General features: G+C 37.7%; 2 protein-coding genes and 1 long non-coding RNA gene across 3 annotated transcripts; all 3 read right to left on the reverse strand.

The window, feature by feature from the left end:
• Positions 1 to 5,890: 5,890 nt before the first annotated feature.
• On the reverse strand, positions 5,891 to 8,789 carry PIFI (post-illumination chlorophyll fluorescence increase). The gene is made up of 8 exons (XM_087318961.1): positions 8,614 to 8,789; positions 8,338 to 8,422; positions 7,803 to 7,881; positions 7,586 to 7,664; positions 7,372 to 7,485; positions 6,635 to 6,747; positions 6,325 to 6,435; positions 5,891 to 6,221 (listed from the first exon to the last, which is right to left on the reverse strand). Exons 1-8 carry the CDS (start codon positions 8,705 to 8,707, stop codon positions 6,105 to 6,107), a joined length of 792 nt encoding a protein of 263 aa, XP_087175087.1. The 5' UTR covers positions 8,708 to 8,789; the 3' UTR covers positions 5,891 to 6,104.
• Positions 8,790 to 12,169: 3,380 nt separating this feature from the next.
• Positions 12,170 to 12,654, reverse strand: LOC147864796 (uncharacterized). Its single transcript, XR_015529729.1, has 2 exons — positions 12,513 to 12,654; positions 12,170 to 12,441 (listed from the first exon to the last, which is right to left on the reverse strand). It is a non-coding gene; the product is annotated as an uncharacterized LOC147864796 (long non-coding RNA).
• Positions 12,655 to 13,432: 778 nt separating this feature from the next.
• Positions 13,433 to 15,246, reverse strand: LOC147864797 (uncharacterized). Its single transcript, XM_087318578.1, has 6 exons — positions 14,847 to 15,246; positions 14,296 to 14,368; positions 14,052 to 14,122; positions 13,891 to 13,976; positions 13,524 to 13,814; positions 13,433 to 13,437 (listed from the first exon to the last, which is right to left on the reverse strand). The coding sequence occupies exons 3-6, from the start codon at positions 14,120 to 14,122 to the stop codon at positions 13,433 to 13,435; spliced, it is 453 nt and encodes a 150-aa protein (XP_087174704.1). The 5' UTR covers positions 14,296 to 14,368; positions 14,847 to 15,246.
• Between the last annotated feature and the right edge of the window lie 1,959 nt (positions 15,247 to 17,205).

Here is a 17,205-nt window from a genome sequence, read left to right on the forward strand (position 1 = left end):
TCTCCTCCTCCTCCTCCTCCACCGAGTCATATGTATGCCATGATCAAAGCTCATATTAAATTAATTATTATATATATAATTAAGACAGTTCATCGATTAATTTAGGGTAAAAGCCTTAAACACATTACAAAAAAAAAAAAAAAAAAAGCAGCCAAGAAATTTAATGAAGTTGTTCGTTTCTCTCTTACATATTTGCTTTTTATCCTTTGTTGAAATCTAATTCTTGGGTTTTTCTTGGTCTGCTTAGTATGAATTTTTTGAAAAGCAATTAATTATATGTGTGTACATAACATAATACATAGCATGATAAGAATACAGAACATTAATGATGAAGATGATGATGCATGACTGACTGATGGCCACACCTGTTGTGTCTGGTCATGAAAGTCATATAATTAATAATCATCATCCTAAAAAAACAAAGAAGAGATACATATACATATTATCAGTGGATGGCTATTATTGTTCTTGTTTATTGATATTCTCTCTGTTTTGTTTTGTTTTTTATCAATTGCTATTAGTATTAATGAATGATGTGATCTTTAATTTGAAAACCTTTGTAACTAAAGATTTGTAACACAGATTGATAGATCTCAAAATGTCCATTCTAAGGTTTGTTGATTTCATAAAAATAGAATCATACTCTCTTTTGGTTTTCTCTTGTGCTTTAGTAATTAAGTGAAAGTCAGATCAGTTTAGTAAAAAGGAATGGAGGTGAGAGGCTAACACAGACAGACAGACAGGCAGAAGGGGATGTGAACCCTGCACCTCTTTTTGAGTACAGACACAGACACAGACACAGACACAGACACACTCACCATAGTCATGAAAAAGCAGAAAGTGCCCTTTCCTTCTCCTCCTCCTCCTCTTCCTCCTCCTGTGTATCAAAATAAAAAACTGTACAGAAATCTCCATTTGCTCACATGAAGCATCTCATCTCTCACTGCACCAAAAAGAAGAAGAAGCAAAAGCCAAAATGTGACCATGTGATCATTCAAAACAGCTCTCACATGCCAACTCCACTTCAAGCCACACATATACATTTTGGGCCTGATTTCTTCGAATCCCAAACCGAAGGCAATCCCGATCCTAAATATCGATCCCTGTCTTCACCTGTGATATATATACAGTTCCATTCTGTGATATATGCAGTTCCATTCGACGATTAAAATGTCGAAGGCGATGCGTAATTTGGCCAGCTATATATATATATATATGCAGTTCCATTCGACAAAATCTCCCATCTGTCTGTGTTTTGGTCCCTTGATATGTGTATAGTTCGATTCGAGTACACAATTCCAGCTTCTTATAACTGTATCAAAAGAATATTGTAGTGCTAAATCATCATATCAAGTAAAACGATACGCTTAATGACAATGCCAATTTCAAAGTCCTTGCCTTGCAAACAAACGTGAGTATTCATTCTAGTAGAATTGTTTCCATCCAGTACAGTAATCAAATTCTAGTGAATATTATTCCTAATTTGGATTCGCAAGATTAAGAAGATTGAGTCGATTAACCGTATGGTTGTAACCCCATTTACTGCAAGATTAAATCTTAAGTGTAAAGCAGAGATTATGAATTAGAAGTTGTTGTATGGGCATATTATTCACAAAACCAATAGCATTTTGATATACTAGACTGCCAATATGGAAGTTCTTAGTTTTTGTATTTTATTTATGGAGATATGTATGTGATTATAAGTTGGGGGGTTTTCTCGAATTGGAAATGATTAAGCCGGATCTTCATGAGTTTACATGCATATATATATATATATATATAATCCACATAATTATAATGATATTTGTGCGCATGTGTGTGTATACAGTATACTGTTAAGTAGTTATGCAGGATGAGGCTTCAAAGTGAATGTCATTCTTGTGTGTGTAGATTTGTTATGAAATTGAGGAATGTTAAATGTACATGAGCTACACCTAATCATTATAATTTGGCCATTATAATCTAGTATGTATTGGAAATGAGCAATCGAGTCTCTCACTTTACAAATTAGACTTGCCATAATAGCCCATACACACAAAATTATGAGATCAAACAGGTGTCATGACAACCTCATGCCTATAATTGATATAGGCTAATTACAATTATTAGTAGTACCTACATAGGTTCATCACCCCACATGTAATTACTATAAGATTGTCCAATTGGTACTTCTTATGAAATTTTGTACATTTGCCATTCTAATGACAATCTTAATGTTTTGACGAAAGTTCATTGATGATTTACATTGCGATTCGAAACATTTTGTTCTTGTTGGAATTGTTTGTTCGCCTTACATTGTTCATTTGTATGGATTAAACTAGGTTGTAAATGGAATTAGAGGTTACATTACCAATGCAAATGTTGTCATTGAGACTTCTAAATTGATCTCGTTGCTTTTACACAATTACATCAACGCAAATGTTGTTTTACATGTTTTTTCGAGTTGAATCATACATAAATCCGACTAGTATATTTTTTGGGGGGTTCTCTAACATGACTAGCTATTATTATTTTCGATTATGAATTATAAATGTATGCGAAAATAGTTTTCGATATTTAACCTACTATTAACAAGTTTATGATATTCTACAATTACTGCATGGACGGATTTGAGTCATTCTAATGAGACCTTTAAGATTGCATTCAAAAGAACACTATTTGCTTAACTATAATAATGACATTGAGTTTTCCCATGTAAAAAATATTTGTACAGGCCGAGTAAAATTTTGTTCATTTTCTAAGGGTCTTGACTCTCTATTGGTCAAGGCGATCATTTTTCCAAGGTTTATGATCATTACTATCCTTAGACTAGAGAAACATATAGAATTTAGACCTTTACTTATCGAGGCTTCTACTTAATGGAGTGAGTCTTGTCTAAATTTTGCAACTGAAAGGGTTGGGTATTCGTGAGCACTAGTTTGATATACTTCAAATATATAATCAATATGTCAGGATTTTTGCAACTCTTTTTGCATACTTCAATATTGCATTCGATAGTTTACATTATTTGAATGTACTTTGATATTCGGGGGGGGGTCCTCGATATGACATAGGGAAAGGGGGTTGGTTCTTCAAGGAAACTAGGGAACGGGGGAGACGGGGGTGGGGTTGTTAAAGTAAGATATTATCAATTTTAAGTTCCAAGTGGATGATGCATGATCATTTACTCTTACAAACTTTAGAGGAGGAAAAAATATATGAAAGGAGGGGTCTATGAAAACACAATTTAGAACTCATATAAGCCAGTCCATGCATTAACACGTGGGCCGGAACTCCTATGCACATCGGCCATTAGCACACACAATACATAGATTAGGAGGCTTCCTCAGTAATCATGAGGGCCAATCGATTATTATTATTATATGGAGACTCTTCGGTAAAGTGAGTACACAATGCCAAGGTCTTAACCTCTTAGTGGGCATCTTGCCAATTTTTTTATTATTCCTTCCAATGATTCTCACCTCGATTATGCTTATCGTATTTCGAGAAAAAACATTTTTTTAAAAACTTCACATATATCAAGAATGTAGATTTTTATCTAACATGATAAAAACATTAAATTTTGAAACAACGGCCTCGAACAAATGACTGACTAGGTTGTATCTGCATATTTTGTTAATGCCCTCTAGTCTTGATCTATAATTCGTATGTCCAAGTGCAAAACATTTAGTGGAATTTAATTACCAATGCCATCTGTTACATTGACAAGTTACAACATACCAAAGACATATTAGAAGATGACACACGGTTCCACATATGGGCATATGGTGATAAATAATAAAATAACTATTATTTAAAATCATTCATATTGTTGGTGTGGTATAGGAATGCATTAAAGGCTCATCCAGTAATATAATCATCATGTACAAGGTGAAACAGAGATGGTAAGGAGCGTTGTGAAGGGTGCATAGCATTCACATGGTGTGATTGTCATATGGTTGGTTTTGCAAAATTCTTGTTTGGCACAATTGGAGCTAGTCCATTTTTCAAGGCTTGGAAACTGGTGCCTATATTCATCGTGTTTTCCTTGCCTGCGGTGTTGAAGAGGACACTACATGTTTCCATCAAGTTTTATTAAATCTACAAATCGTCAGTAACTATCCGCTATGTGCCATGGATCCAAATACATAATACCAATGTCAAAAGGATTTTTGATGCATTGAAGATTATAGCATCCATAATTTTTTCTAATTGGAACCCAAAATGGACTTCAAAATTGATGTGATACCATCACATTGACTTTTTTAGACCTAGAAAACACACTTAAAACAAGTTTCCTTATTATGACACACCTGCACCTAACCTTCCCAAACATCACGATTATCATCATTGAGGCATCATACAAAATGTTTCATTGTAAATGAGCAAGTCTTGCTTGAAATATGGAGTTCTACTACGTTTTTTTATGATGATCTACCACACATTGCTCAACACAACTAGACATTATATTTCAAGATAGCTTTATGAGTTCACTTTTTACTGGAGTAGGTAAATTGCAACAAATGAGAAATTGTTTGGACAAAGAGCATGTACATGAAAAGTTGAAACTTACGGTTTCATAATAGACTTGTAAAAGATTCTCTATTTTCTCAATCAAAGGAGGTAATTGTTGGATGGCCGAAGTAACTAAGCTACACTTGCCAAACTTATCCTTCGACCTATATAAACCACATTGGCATTACCAATATTCAATATTAGTAACAAATCATATTGACCTTTATAGGAGTCAATATTGATTTATCCAATATTGACATTTATATAAATCATATTGTTGTTACCAATATTGATTGGGAAAATTTGCACTTGACATCGTGCTTTACAAGTTGGGACAACATTCAATAGGTTTTCTTAGTAAGAAGGGAAGATGTGTTGTAAGAATATCCACCCTAAACCTTGACATTACGTTTTATAATTGGCTAGATTTGGTGTCCTAGTGTAGCAGAGGAGAAATCATGAAAGCCAACCGCTAAAGATATGAAGGATCCATAATGTAATTCATGAAAACGAATCGGTAGTAAGTTAGGAGTACAAGTGCAATATTTATCCAAAGAAAAATTAAAGGCACCCAACTTCAAAGGTAGCAAGATAACGTAGCTCTAATTTTGCTTCTAACGAGTTGGATTGATGATTGTAAGCAAATATCTGAAAAAACTTAAATTTGGTAGAGAAAGTGAATAGAGAAAAAAACCTTAGTGTTTTCTACAATGAATCTTACCCATGGAATGGTGACTCCAACCAATTTTTATCTTTCATACGGATGTTACTCATTATTGGTCAAGATACATCAAAACATGTTTTCGTATACCCAACTTCACTACAATTTGTTTGTCTTGGGAGGTGCATTATTCACTTTTATCCCATAGGAGGTGCCTTTCCCATGTTTTCAAATCACAAGCATGTGTGATTGATGTTGTGCTCATAAAAGTCAAAAACTTTAAAATTTGCCCTTTCATATTATCAAAGTAGCATTAATCCTACACATTCGTGCATAGCACATTTCCTTAAAGGAGTCCTTTGTGTTGTCTTGTGAGAGGTGCATTTTTCATGCTTTTGAATCATGGATATATGTGATTGATGTTCCATCACAAACACTCAAATTCTAGCATAATGTCCTTCCAACTCCACCACTTCACAATCACTTTTTCTTATGAACCAAAACCGCGAATAAAATTATTGAGTAAAATTTGAGTATATCAGTGTAAAGAACCTAAACAAACGTAGCTTGAAATGGTATGAAATTGGTGTAAGGCAAATATCACTTTTCAATGATGATAGGATCAAGCGATGCATACATACAAGGAAGGGAAATTTAATAATCAAGCACTATTATCTCCAAGTTCATGAACGATCATTCACAAGATGATTAACCAAATAGGTTACTAAGACAATATAAAAGACCTAATTTACATTAATCCACAAGTTTTAGTCCTTACAATGATAGCTATATAATTTTTGGAATAAAACAATGTTACCAAGACTTAGACTATTACAAGAACAGTATCCAATCAATGATCCGTTTACGTAGCTAGATAAATTAATCCACATAAATATATTACAACAATTGCATGAGAGATTGTACATGACTGGCAATATGGAATACAATTTCATTCCCCATCAGATATATATGGACAAGAACCATCCTCAACATTGGCTAAAGGGTTGAAGAAAGGATTCTCTGGGTCTGTACATCCGGGCACAAGGTCAAGATCACACCGCTTGCCCTGTTTTATATTAGTATTATTATAGACAGACGGAACTTCCAAAGGTTACCACATGGTCAAAAAGAAAGCATTAAATTCAAACAATACGACTTCTAAATCCTACCCCTTCATGAATTAAGCTGGCAGGAAATACACAACGGTCTTGAACAAAAGCTGAATCAGGAAAGATTGCATTTTCACAGGCTCCAACTTGAGATAATTCTTTTGCTAGACCCTGTTATTACAGAACTTATAAGATGCATCAGCAAATATAGGAACTACACATTATCATATGTTAGAAGTAACATCAGCAATCATTGACTTTGCCAATGGTTTCAAAAAGAATGTTTTTTCCAGAAGGCAGTTGAGCGAGCTAATGTGCAAAGTTTTTTAAAAACATATGGTTTACTCAGAATAGCACACAAGAACTGAACCTCATTGAAAAAAATATTTGGTTGATTCCTCCATTTCTTCGGAATTTCGAACTTCAGTTTGTAGGGGCCATCCCAGGCCTTCCCATCCGTAAACGAAAACTCTAGTGTCAATGCTGCAGATAAAATGCAAATGGTGAAGTGATTGTTATTTAGGCATAAGCTTATTACATAAAGCATCCAAAATATCAACACAATGTTAATGAGAAACATACAGACTTAAATAGAAAGTTAGGGAAATGTGCCCGTTTACAGTGCCATGATCATGATTGGTCTTTCAAAATAGCATGTAATAGAGGAATGATGCGCATGTATAAATTCTCTCTCTCTCTCTCTCTCTCTCTCTCTAATGAAATCAATTCAAAGCATCCCCCGATGGTCATTCCAAATAACTTGAGTTAGATAATATTTTATGTGATTTTTCCATCTCTATTTAATTGAGTCATAAATTCCGGAATCTTTGAACCATATTTTTTTGTGTAGCAGTCCAATAGATGAGTGACCATGAAAAAATAAACGAGTAAAAGATTATATACCATAAACCTTAACTGACATAGATTATACATCATGTATAGAGAGCTAAACATTTGTACAAATGTCAAGAATTTCAATGTCCCCACCAAAAATGAAACATGAAATTTTACAAATATTCGCTACTTTGAAGTATATTAATATGCTAAATAAAAACTATAATAAACACACTGACTGACACAACATTACTGGTGCCAAAAGATACTAACCATGTAGCGGAACATTGATCTTAATTGTATAAAAGGGTGCACAATCTGAACCCCTGTCTCTTCTTGTCATCACTCTTGGCTCTCCACCACACATGATGGGTTGATTGAAGCCACCTAGGAAGAACATGCCATTATTTATTTGAACTCATTCTCTAAAACTTTGACAGGGAAAAAACGAAACTAGAGGTTGAATGTTTAAAATGAGTCATCATACCATTGAATGCAATCCCATATTCTGCAGATGGAACGAGTTTGCTCGCACTTGGGTTGAAGAATATGGTGAGGGACTCTCCCTGAATGAAAAATCGTATGAGGGGTAAGTTCTTAAATCTGATCAGATCCACTAACTTAACCATCTTCCATATCAATAATTGGAAGGAAAGGTTGTTAAGCCAATTGGAAGGAAAGAAACAATAGATACAATATTATACCGATGCAGGTGGCCGTCCATTAGAAGTTTCCCAGAAGACTGATCTGTTGCCCATCTCAAACTCAGCCCAAAGAGGCAAACTATATGCATAAGCAGCACAGAGTTTTGCGAAGAGTGAGAAATAAGTTGCCTCGACTCTCAATAGAAACCTGTGCTATGTTCACTATATAGGAAATAATTCTATTATCTTTCCTCTCAATACAAAAAGCATCCTTGGTGCTCTATATAAAAATTATCGATTGTGCTAATTCAATACAATTGGCGTTTTGTAAATGTTCTATCTTTCTATTTCTCCAAACTCACGCTTTCCTTAACATACTGCCCTCTACATAACAAAATCATCCTTGTTGCTCTATATAAAAATTATCGATTGTGCTAATTCAATACAATTGGGGTTTTGTAAATGTTCTATCTTTCTATTTCTCCAAACTCACGGTTTTCTTAACATACTACCCTCTATATAACAAGCTCTCGCTGAAGATTTATGAATGTTTGCATTACTTTAGTTCATAATGAGAGAGATTGGGAATACTCACGAAGTGACAGATTCAGATTCGACTGCCAAGGTTGCATATATTCTTGTTGGTATCCATGACCCTCGTCTTCCCAGACTGCATATACCTGGAAGCCTTTTTCTGAGAACTTATGAACACATACATACATGCACACACAAACTTTATCTATCTATCTATCTATCCCTGTCAACACACTGTTTCTCTACCTGTCAAAGACCTCCTCTGTTCCTCAAGGAAGGAAAGGGATCGCAAAATGAGAAGAAAAACGAGGGTGAGAGAGGGAGGGAGATCAATTACCTGGATGGTTTTTCGCTGTTCTGAAGCAGGATATGGAGGAGCTAGGCAAGCTTCCTGTTCGAAGCATCGCGCCATGAGATATGGCAGAAGCCATTGCTCTTCCTTAGTTCTTTCTTTCTTTCTTTCTTCCTTCCTTCTTCTTTCTTGTAATGGAGGGTGGGTTATTTCTTTCTTAGCCTCTCATCATCTTCTTCTTCTTCTTCCTCCTCTGATTGTTATATCATAATAACACAAACAATGGAAAGCCAAATAAAATATCACAAGATTTTTTTTACCAGAAGAAACAGAGCCTTTATTCAAGACCACATAATTGATGTACATATATATGATACATATAACATACATACATGATATACATATTGATACATACAACATGCATGCATACATACATACGCTCGTTGCTATCCTGCACCAAATCATAAAGAGGGCTGGTGAGGGAATCGCGGCCACAGACGGTGCAGGTCGCCTAGAGGAAGGTGCGTGCGATCTGCACCGTCAGATTTCGATAAGGAAGAGCGCGCGAAAAAAAAAGTTGTCAGAGGTCGCCCAACTCTGAGTCGATGGTCACCCAACCCTGTCAGAGGTCACCCAACTCTGAGTCGATGGTCACCCAACCCTGTCAGAGGTCACCCAACTCTGAGTCGTTGGTCGCCCAACCGAAATTGGTCACCCAACTATGACTGTTGCAAGTTGCCCAACCGTTTTAGGTCACCCAACCCTGACAGTTACAGGTTGCCCAACCGATTGGTCTCCCAACCGTTGCAGGTCGCCCAACCAAATGTATCATTCCAACCAAAATCTTCAAATAAGCTTGTTAATTACCCTTAAAACTTACAATAACATATCAAATAGTCACAAAATTCAACCTTAAAATACTTAAAACCGACGATTTTTACCATACTTATGTTAAAACAAATAATCATATTAAAACATAAAAGTTGAAAGTTAAAAAACATTTAAAACATAAAACGAAGAATGTAAACTTACAATAACATATCAAATAGTCACAAAATTCAACCTTAAATTACTTAAAACCGACGATCTTTACCATACTTCTGTTAAAACAAATAATCCTGGCAAAACATAAAAGTTGAAAGTTACCAAACATTTATGGCTCATCCGGAGATGATGGCAAGATGCGACCACAATTCTTGCAACAATCAACATTTGAGTCCCTTGATCTAAAGGTCAAGGCATCGCAATGCAAGCATCGCATTTTATCTGTCGCACATATTGGCAACCGCCTCCTAGCTCGACTTGCGCCTCTTTGCATTTTTCCTGTGTGTGCCTTGGAAGTGTTTGGGGAGCTGCCAATAAGATCTTGTGAAATGTTGATTGATGCTCCCCTTTTTGCACCAATTGCTTGCTTACGCCCTATGGATCCACGGTCTTCTTCGTTAGTTGGTTTCGGTGCACCTGTGTGATACACCAATGTCTCACTTGTTTCTTGAATGGACTCCATACATGCCAAAATTGCTGCACAGTCGAGGGATTGTAACCCTTGCTTAAAACATTCCTCCACTCGTGATGTTATAGGGTTTGTCTCCTCGACTGGTTCTACCTCTGTCTCCATTTCCGTCTCTGTGAAATGGTCATTGCGCATATAGGTTGCATGATCTATAAAAGGCAATGACCCACATAGATGTGGCATGTGCCTCTCAATAATCATCCTGATGCCAAGTATATGCTTACATTTACTCGCAGGGTCGTGGCAATCACAATATGAACATTGGAGCGATACATTATACCATACATCCAGTTTTGTCAAGCTCAATATTTTAAACCAATATCGAGGCTCGTCCACAATATGCATTGTCGCATTATTAGTTTCATACCTCTCTAGTAGCCTTTCGGCCTCTTTAAGTCTAGTTGTTTGATCCCTACAATTTGCACGTGGTGCAAATCTACCACTCTCACATATTTCTTGTCGTTGCTTGTACCATTCAATAACAGTACCCCCGATGCAAGTGCCAGTTTGACTGTCCCCGATTAAAACATGCACAAGATCGGTAATTGATCGGTATTTGATAAACTGCCAATGTCTCTCCACAAGATTGGTAGTGTCAACATGTCCGTAGTTGAACATTCTACCAAATTTGGGCCACAGTTTCCTCCACACACATGTCAAGCCACACCATCCTCCTTCTATATATTGCCAAACACCTGGCTTGTTTGCATATTCTACCTTTAAGTCCTCACATTGGGCATTGAATGTGGATTCCGTAATGCATTGCATGAGTTGGCACATCCGATTATAAAGGTGGTTTCTCTCACTTGCACTTACCTTTGGCAACAAGTTGTCCAACCATGCTTTTTTTGCATGGAAGTGACACAACAAAAGTCGACAATGTGTTTGCGACCTTTGCCCATTTGTAACTATCCAAGATAATCGGTCTGTTGCAACCACATTACTTATGGCATTATACGATGTCCAACTTTTATCGATGACTATGGCATTTGGCCTCACATTGGGCATCCGTGCAAATATGACTCTCAAGCAAGTTTCTAAAGCTACTTGCTCATGGTTAGACCCCTTATCAGAACTACATATCATGTACCATAATGGGATACCAACTCCCATGGCATTTGGAGCCACAACTGCATATAATGGCAAGCCAAATTGGTTTGTTTTAAACGTGGAGTCGATTGCCCAAGAGTTGTTTATCGACAGTCGCTCACACATCTCTAACATCCATTCATCTTGGAGCACCAAGATGAACGGTTGCCTTGCGGGAGATCCATATTCACCAGGCAAGTAGGGTTGGACATGAGCCACCTTCCCAAGATCTCGGAGGGCATAGGCATCTTGCATCATCAAAGACCAATCAACCCCTGACATGGCCGATGCATGGTTGCGGAGTATGGTGATGCATAACCATCCTCAGAATCATACAAGGACGTGATTAAATCTATTTCGTTGGGATTCATCTCGAATGAATCTAACTAATCTGATTAAGAATCTAACTAATCTGGTTATAAGAATCTAACTAATCTGATTATAACTGATTAAGAATCCCCCTAATTGTTGGGAATAATTGTTGGGAACAATAATTGTTGGGAACAACATTTCCATTAACAAGTAATCGCGTTTACAATACCACAACTTGCGATTGGTTTAAAACCATACATTCAGAACATCCACAATAATTGTTGGGAACAACATTTCCATTAACAAGTAATCGCGTTTACAATACCACAACTTGCGATTGGTTTAAAACCATACATTCAGAACATCCACAATAATTGTTGGGAACAACATTTCCATTAACAAGTAATCGCGTTTACAATACCACAACTTGCGATTGGTTTAAAACCATACATTCAGAACATCCACAATAATTGTTGGGAACAACATTTCCATTAACAAGTAATCGCGTTTACAATACCACAACTTGCGATTGGTTTAAAACCATACATTCAGAACATCCACAATAATTGTTGGGAACAACATTTCCATTAACAAGTAATCGCGTTTACAATACCACAACTTGCGATTGGTTTAAAACCATACATTCAGATCATCCACAATATTCAGATTGAGATAAATACATTCAGATTGAGATAAATAATTGTTGTAAACAACATTTCCATTAATAAGTAATCGCGATATACAATGAGTCGATTCTCACTATACAAAATTTTTGGGGATTCCAAAATATAGTTACAACATCAGCTCTATAGCCAAATCTGTGCTGAAAACAACATTCCCAAAATTTACAATATGGAGCCACCGGTCGCAGGTGCAAATCCTAATACCGATCGTGCCCACTCGTCCACATGAATCCGAAGTGAATCCACTTCGCGTTTGGTGAACCACATCTCTGTGCCCTGTAACCAAATATGTATAAGAACACATCTATACACAATCCACATGAACAAGGAATTGCAATTACACTTACAAAAGTCGAAGATATCCATCCTTGTAAGAACTCCCTCACCAACATTTGGATAGTCTTCATCACATAAAAGCCACAATCCCAACAATTTGGCTGTGTTGGGATGTGCAGTACCTGATGTCGACCATTGGGCACAATGGTGTGGTCTGACGGTTTAGATGAAATTGTCCGAATCGCCAACTCTGCCATTCTCCGCATGTTGTCTGTTGCTGGTCTGTTCAATGGATCGCAGAAGACTACTTTGCTAGTTAGCTTAGAAGCTTGTTGTCGCATGGTGAACCACAAGTTCCAATGCCCATCAAGCACGATCGGAATGAACGTAATCTCACATTGCGCAACTTTCTTAAGGATGTCTTGCTCCTTCATTGCCTGCTGGTGTAGCTGCACCCATAGTGGGTCGATGATGGTGAAGCGTTCTGTCACCTCGAGTGGCAATGAGTATTCCATCCACAACGTGAATAAGGTCATAGTCCATGTCGATGCCATTTCACGGCTCTTGCATATGGTCTCAAGATCTGACTCGGTAACATCAAGGGCCATATCGAGACGTGGGCAAGTTAGTTGGTACCTGAATGCATGGAAATATGTAGTTTTGAGTAGGTAAATCACACTCCATGTCAATTAGTAAGATACTAGTTTATATTTCACTTAAACCCTACCTGGAAAAGTGTTTATTTGGGGTTTGAATCCATAACCTTATGCCCTTGCCATGTTGAATTTGAACTATGGCCACATCCGATGCAACGTCATCTGAATCTGATGTTAGGGAAACAACATCAGAGTTTGACTCGACCTCCTTCCGTCGGATTGGCATTTTCGGTCGTCTCCGTCTCGGTGGAGTGGACACACCACCCTCAGATGGGTTTTGACTCTCATCCACATCCGTGGACACACCCTGCGGTTGGGTGGATATCCCCGCCTTTTTACACTGTTTCACCACAATAAGACACATCTTATTATCTGAATTTTGCCAATAAACCCTCCAACAATCTGAAATGAAATCCTCACTCATACTTACATAAGAATCCAAACCAGCTGCTATCTTCTTCGTCAACATCTCCAAATGCTCATCCTTATTGGAGTCGTATATAGTCATCTCTTTGTCCATAAATCGTGCCACGAACTCTGCCTGTGTGTCAAGACGGAGTTCAACAGGAATAGAGTTGTATTTCGAAACAGCCCGATACCACCTTGGCGAGAGGCGGCAAAACTCAGTGTAGATACATGCACGAGCCTTGTTCCCATTTGCATCTCTTCCAACCTTATACAACAAGTCGGGACGAGGAGCAACTGTTCCTTCTGCACCTGTGTTACATATTTAAGATTGACATAAAGATTGGCATAAAGATTGAGATATTGCAACGACACCAAATCCACATACCATTTGGAGGAGCATCTTGGTCCATTTTGTCCCCACTCGTACACATGTCGGCTCCTCGACTTCGCCAATGTCTTCTAACGAAGACCCTTTAACAAATCACGAGTCAACATACATGCATCAAACCCTAAACCATTCTTGGGGGAGATTGGTTCGTGACATACCTCTCTTGAGTTGGATATATATCACTGTTATCGAAATCCCACCAATCTTTGTACTTGGAGTTGGAAGTCATCTACCACCATTCAAGTAATCAAACATTTTTTGATTTTAGTACTCAAACACACAAAATATCAAGTTTAAGCAAGCAAATCATTAAAACCAACAATCAAAATATAGATGATTAAATCAAGTTTAAGCAAGCAAATCTAGTGAACGCAAGATCATAATAAGTTTGATAGGCCTCACCTATAGTGTGGATAAGAGTGGTTACATCCTCTTCTAGATTATGCCTTCAAGATACTGGCTGGGATTAGAGTGGCTGGAAATCAACAAAGCCTTGCCTATTAGATCCTATTATACTTCACTTATGGTTCGCTTATCTTCTTGTCTATAGTGACTCTAAACCCTAAAGCTTAAACATGTCTATGCATCAATATGGTCCATACAATCTTCTTGTCTATAGGGACTCTAAACCCTAAAGCTTAAACATGTCTATGCATCAATATGGTCCATACAATCTTCTTGTCTATAGTGACTCTAAACCCTAAAGCTTAAACATGTCTATGCATCAATATGGTCCATACAATCTTCTTGTCTATAGTGACTCTAAACCCTAAAGCTTAAACATGTCTATGCATCAACATTTTCCATACAATCTTCTTGTCTATAGTGACTCTAAACCCTAAAGCTTAAACATGTCTATGCATCAATATGGTCCATACAATCTTGCTTGTTTTCATTATTATTAAGAAGCGATGAATATAACATTGTGGAAGATATAATAACAAGGAGCATACCTGGGAATAGTGATGGAGGAGATCGATTTGTGCAGCCACAGACGATTTGTGATGGAGGAGCTCCCACCTCTTTCCCGGCAAACCCAACCTGTCAATCTCGTTTGAAAAAATGACAGATTATGACAGGTTTAGGGCTTTTATAGACATCCCTAAAGGAGTCTCCCAACCTGGATAAACAGGTCTCCCAACTGTTTTAAAAATCAACAGTTGGGTGACCTGCTTCTTTTATTGAGTTGGTTGGGTGACCAACTCAATATAAACTCTAAAGGAGTCTCCCAACCTGGATAAACAGGTCTCCCAACTGTTTTAAAAATCAACAGTTGGGTGACCTGCTTCTTTTATTGAGTTGGTTGGGTGACCAACTCAATATAAACTCTAAAGGAGTCTCCCAACCTGGTTAAACAGGTCACCCAACCTATTTAAAAATAAACAGTAGGGTGACCTGCTTTTTTTTTTGAGTTGGTTGGGTGACCAAATCAACCAAAAATTTAAAAAAAAAACGGTTGGGAGACCTCTAACAGGGTTGGGCGACCGCCTGCGCAGCTTTTTTTTTGGCGCCTTCTTCCTCATCCAAATCGGACGGTGCAGATCACACGCGCCTTCTCTGAGCGACCTGCACCGTCTGTGGCCGCGATTCCCTCACCAGGCCTCTTTATGATTTGTGTCATAATAGACACGTCGCATACATACATACATACATACATACTGATACATACATGCTCGTGACTAACTCCTACCAAATATTAAAGAGGGCAAGTGAGGGAATCGCGGAGAGGGACGGTGCAAGTCGCACCGTTGATGGCACGTTCGATCTCCACCGTCCAAGATGGATAAAAAGCTGACAACGTATGTCACAAGGAGCCCGACTCTACGAAAGGGAGCCCAACTCTATCAAAAGGAGCCCGACTCAGTAGCAACAAACATCAAAAACTCCACAAAATTGTAAGTGTACAACAAATATTTGCCATGAAACTGATCATAAAATTTCTCAAAAAAACCTAAAGATTCAAATAACAAGTCTTACATAAAATATTAAAATGTCAAATGTTGACAACCCTAAAATGAAATATGAATATACACGTTACATATTAAGATTATGGCTCATGTCGGGATGATTGCAAGATGTAACCACAATTTTTACAACATGTAACATTTGAGTCCCTTGAAGCCAAGGTCAAGCCATCGCAACGCAAACAACGAACCTTCTCATGGTCAACCAATGGCAATCTCCTCCTAGCCTGACTAGCACCTCTTTGTAGTTTTCCGGAGTGGGATTTAGAAGTGTTTGGGGAGCTGCCAATAAGTTCTTGCGAGATGTCTATTGTTGCACTTCTTTTGGCACCGACTTGTTGGTTGCAACTTATTGATCTACCATCTTCTTCATTGGTTGATTTTGGTGCACCAACGCAATACACCTTCTCAGCCACATCTTCCAATGTTTGTATACCTTCGACAATAGTTGCACGGTCGAAGGTTCCTAACCCTTGCTCAAGACATTGAAGTGCTTTCACGACCATTTGTATTTTGGACTTGAATGATTCAATCTCGGATGTTGTGGGGTTTGTCTCCTCTACTTGCTCTACCTCTGCCTCCACTTCTATTTTTGTATTATGGTCCATTCGCAATTGGGTCGCGTGATCTATAAAAGGCAATGAGCCACATAAATGTGGCATATGCCTCTCAATAATCATTCGGATACCGAGTAAATGCTTACATTTACTCACAATGTCTTGGCAATCACAATATGAGCATTGGAGTGAGACATTATACCATAGAGTGGGAGTCGTCATGCTCAAGATTCTAAACCAATATCGGGCCTTGTCGACAATTTCAATTGTGGAAGTATTGTCGACATACCTTTCCAATATTCTCTCCGCTTCTTTAAGTCGGGACCTTTGATCCCTACAATTCGCACGGGGTGCAAACCGACCACTCTCACATATTTCTTGTCATTGCTTGTACCACTCCATTACCGTTCCTCCTATGCAAGTGCCAGTTTCAGTGTCCTCGATTAAGACATGCAAAAGGTCGGTAATTGATCGGTTTATTCTTCCCCTCAAGGCAGTATACTTGATAAACTGCCAATGTCTTTCCACAATATTGGTAGTGTCAACGTGTCCATAGTTGAACATTCTACCAAAAACACGTTCGTGTTCACAAGTGGAAGGATTGCACATTCCACTTGTAGAATCTTCTTGAAACGCAGCAAATACACCCTCTCTACAAAAATTGGATGCACTAGTATCACATGTTCCTCAACTTGATTAGAATTTGCAGATATAAAAATACATGATACGTCTACGAGTAGAGATCATTAGAAATCATGCAAGTTTGGACGTGTTGATAAGTTAATGTAGGC

This window comes from Azolla caroliniana, unplaced genomic scaffold (genome assembly GCF_043228905.1).
Source record: "Azolla caroliniana isolate FFs.n. ecotype wild unplaced genomic scaffold, voAzoCaro1.0.p SCAF_4, whole genome shotgun sequence".
Classification (NCBI taxonomy): Eukaryota; Viridiplantae; Streptophyta; class Polypodiopsida; order Salviniales; family Salviniaceae; genus Azolla; species Azolla caroliniana.

Bases quoted from the DNA above. Each gene is read 5' to 3' on its own strand.
- PIFI (XM_087318961.1), bottom strand. From the start codon at position 8,707: ATGGCTTCTGCCATATCTCATGGCGCGATGCTTCGAACAGGAAGCTTG. The intron at 6,748-7,371 runs GTTAGTATCTTT...TTTTATCTGCAG, and splicing joins GATCAATGTTCCGCTACATG to CATTGACACTAGAGTTTTCG. The intron at 6,436-6,634 runs GTTCAGTTCTTG...CTGTAATAACAG, and splicing joins CAAATATTTTTTTCAATGAG to GGTCTAGCAAAAGAATTATC.
- LOC147864797 (XM_087318578.1), bottom strand. From the start codon at position 14,122: ATGACTTCCAACTCCAAGTACAAAGATTGGTGGGATTTCGATAACAGT. The intron at 13,977-14,051 runs GTATGTCACGAA...GATTTGTTAAAG, and splicing joins ATATATCCAACTCAAGAGAG to GGTCTTCGTTAGAAGACATT. The intron at 13,815-13,890 runs GTATGTGGATTT...TATGTAACACAG, and splicing joins CCAAGATGCTCCTCCAAATG to GTGCAGAAGGAACAGTTGCT.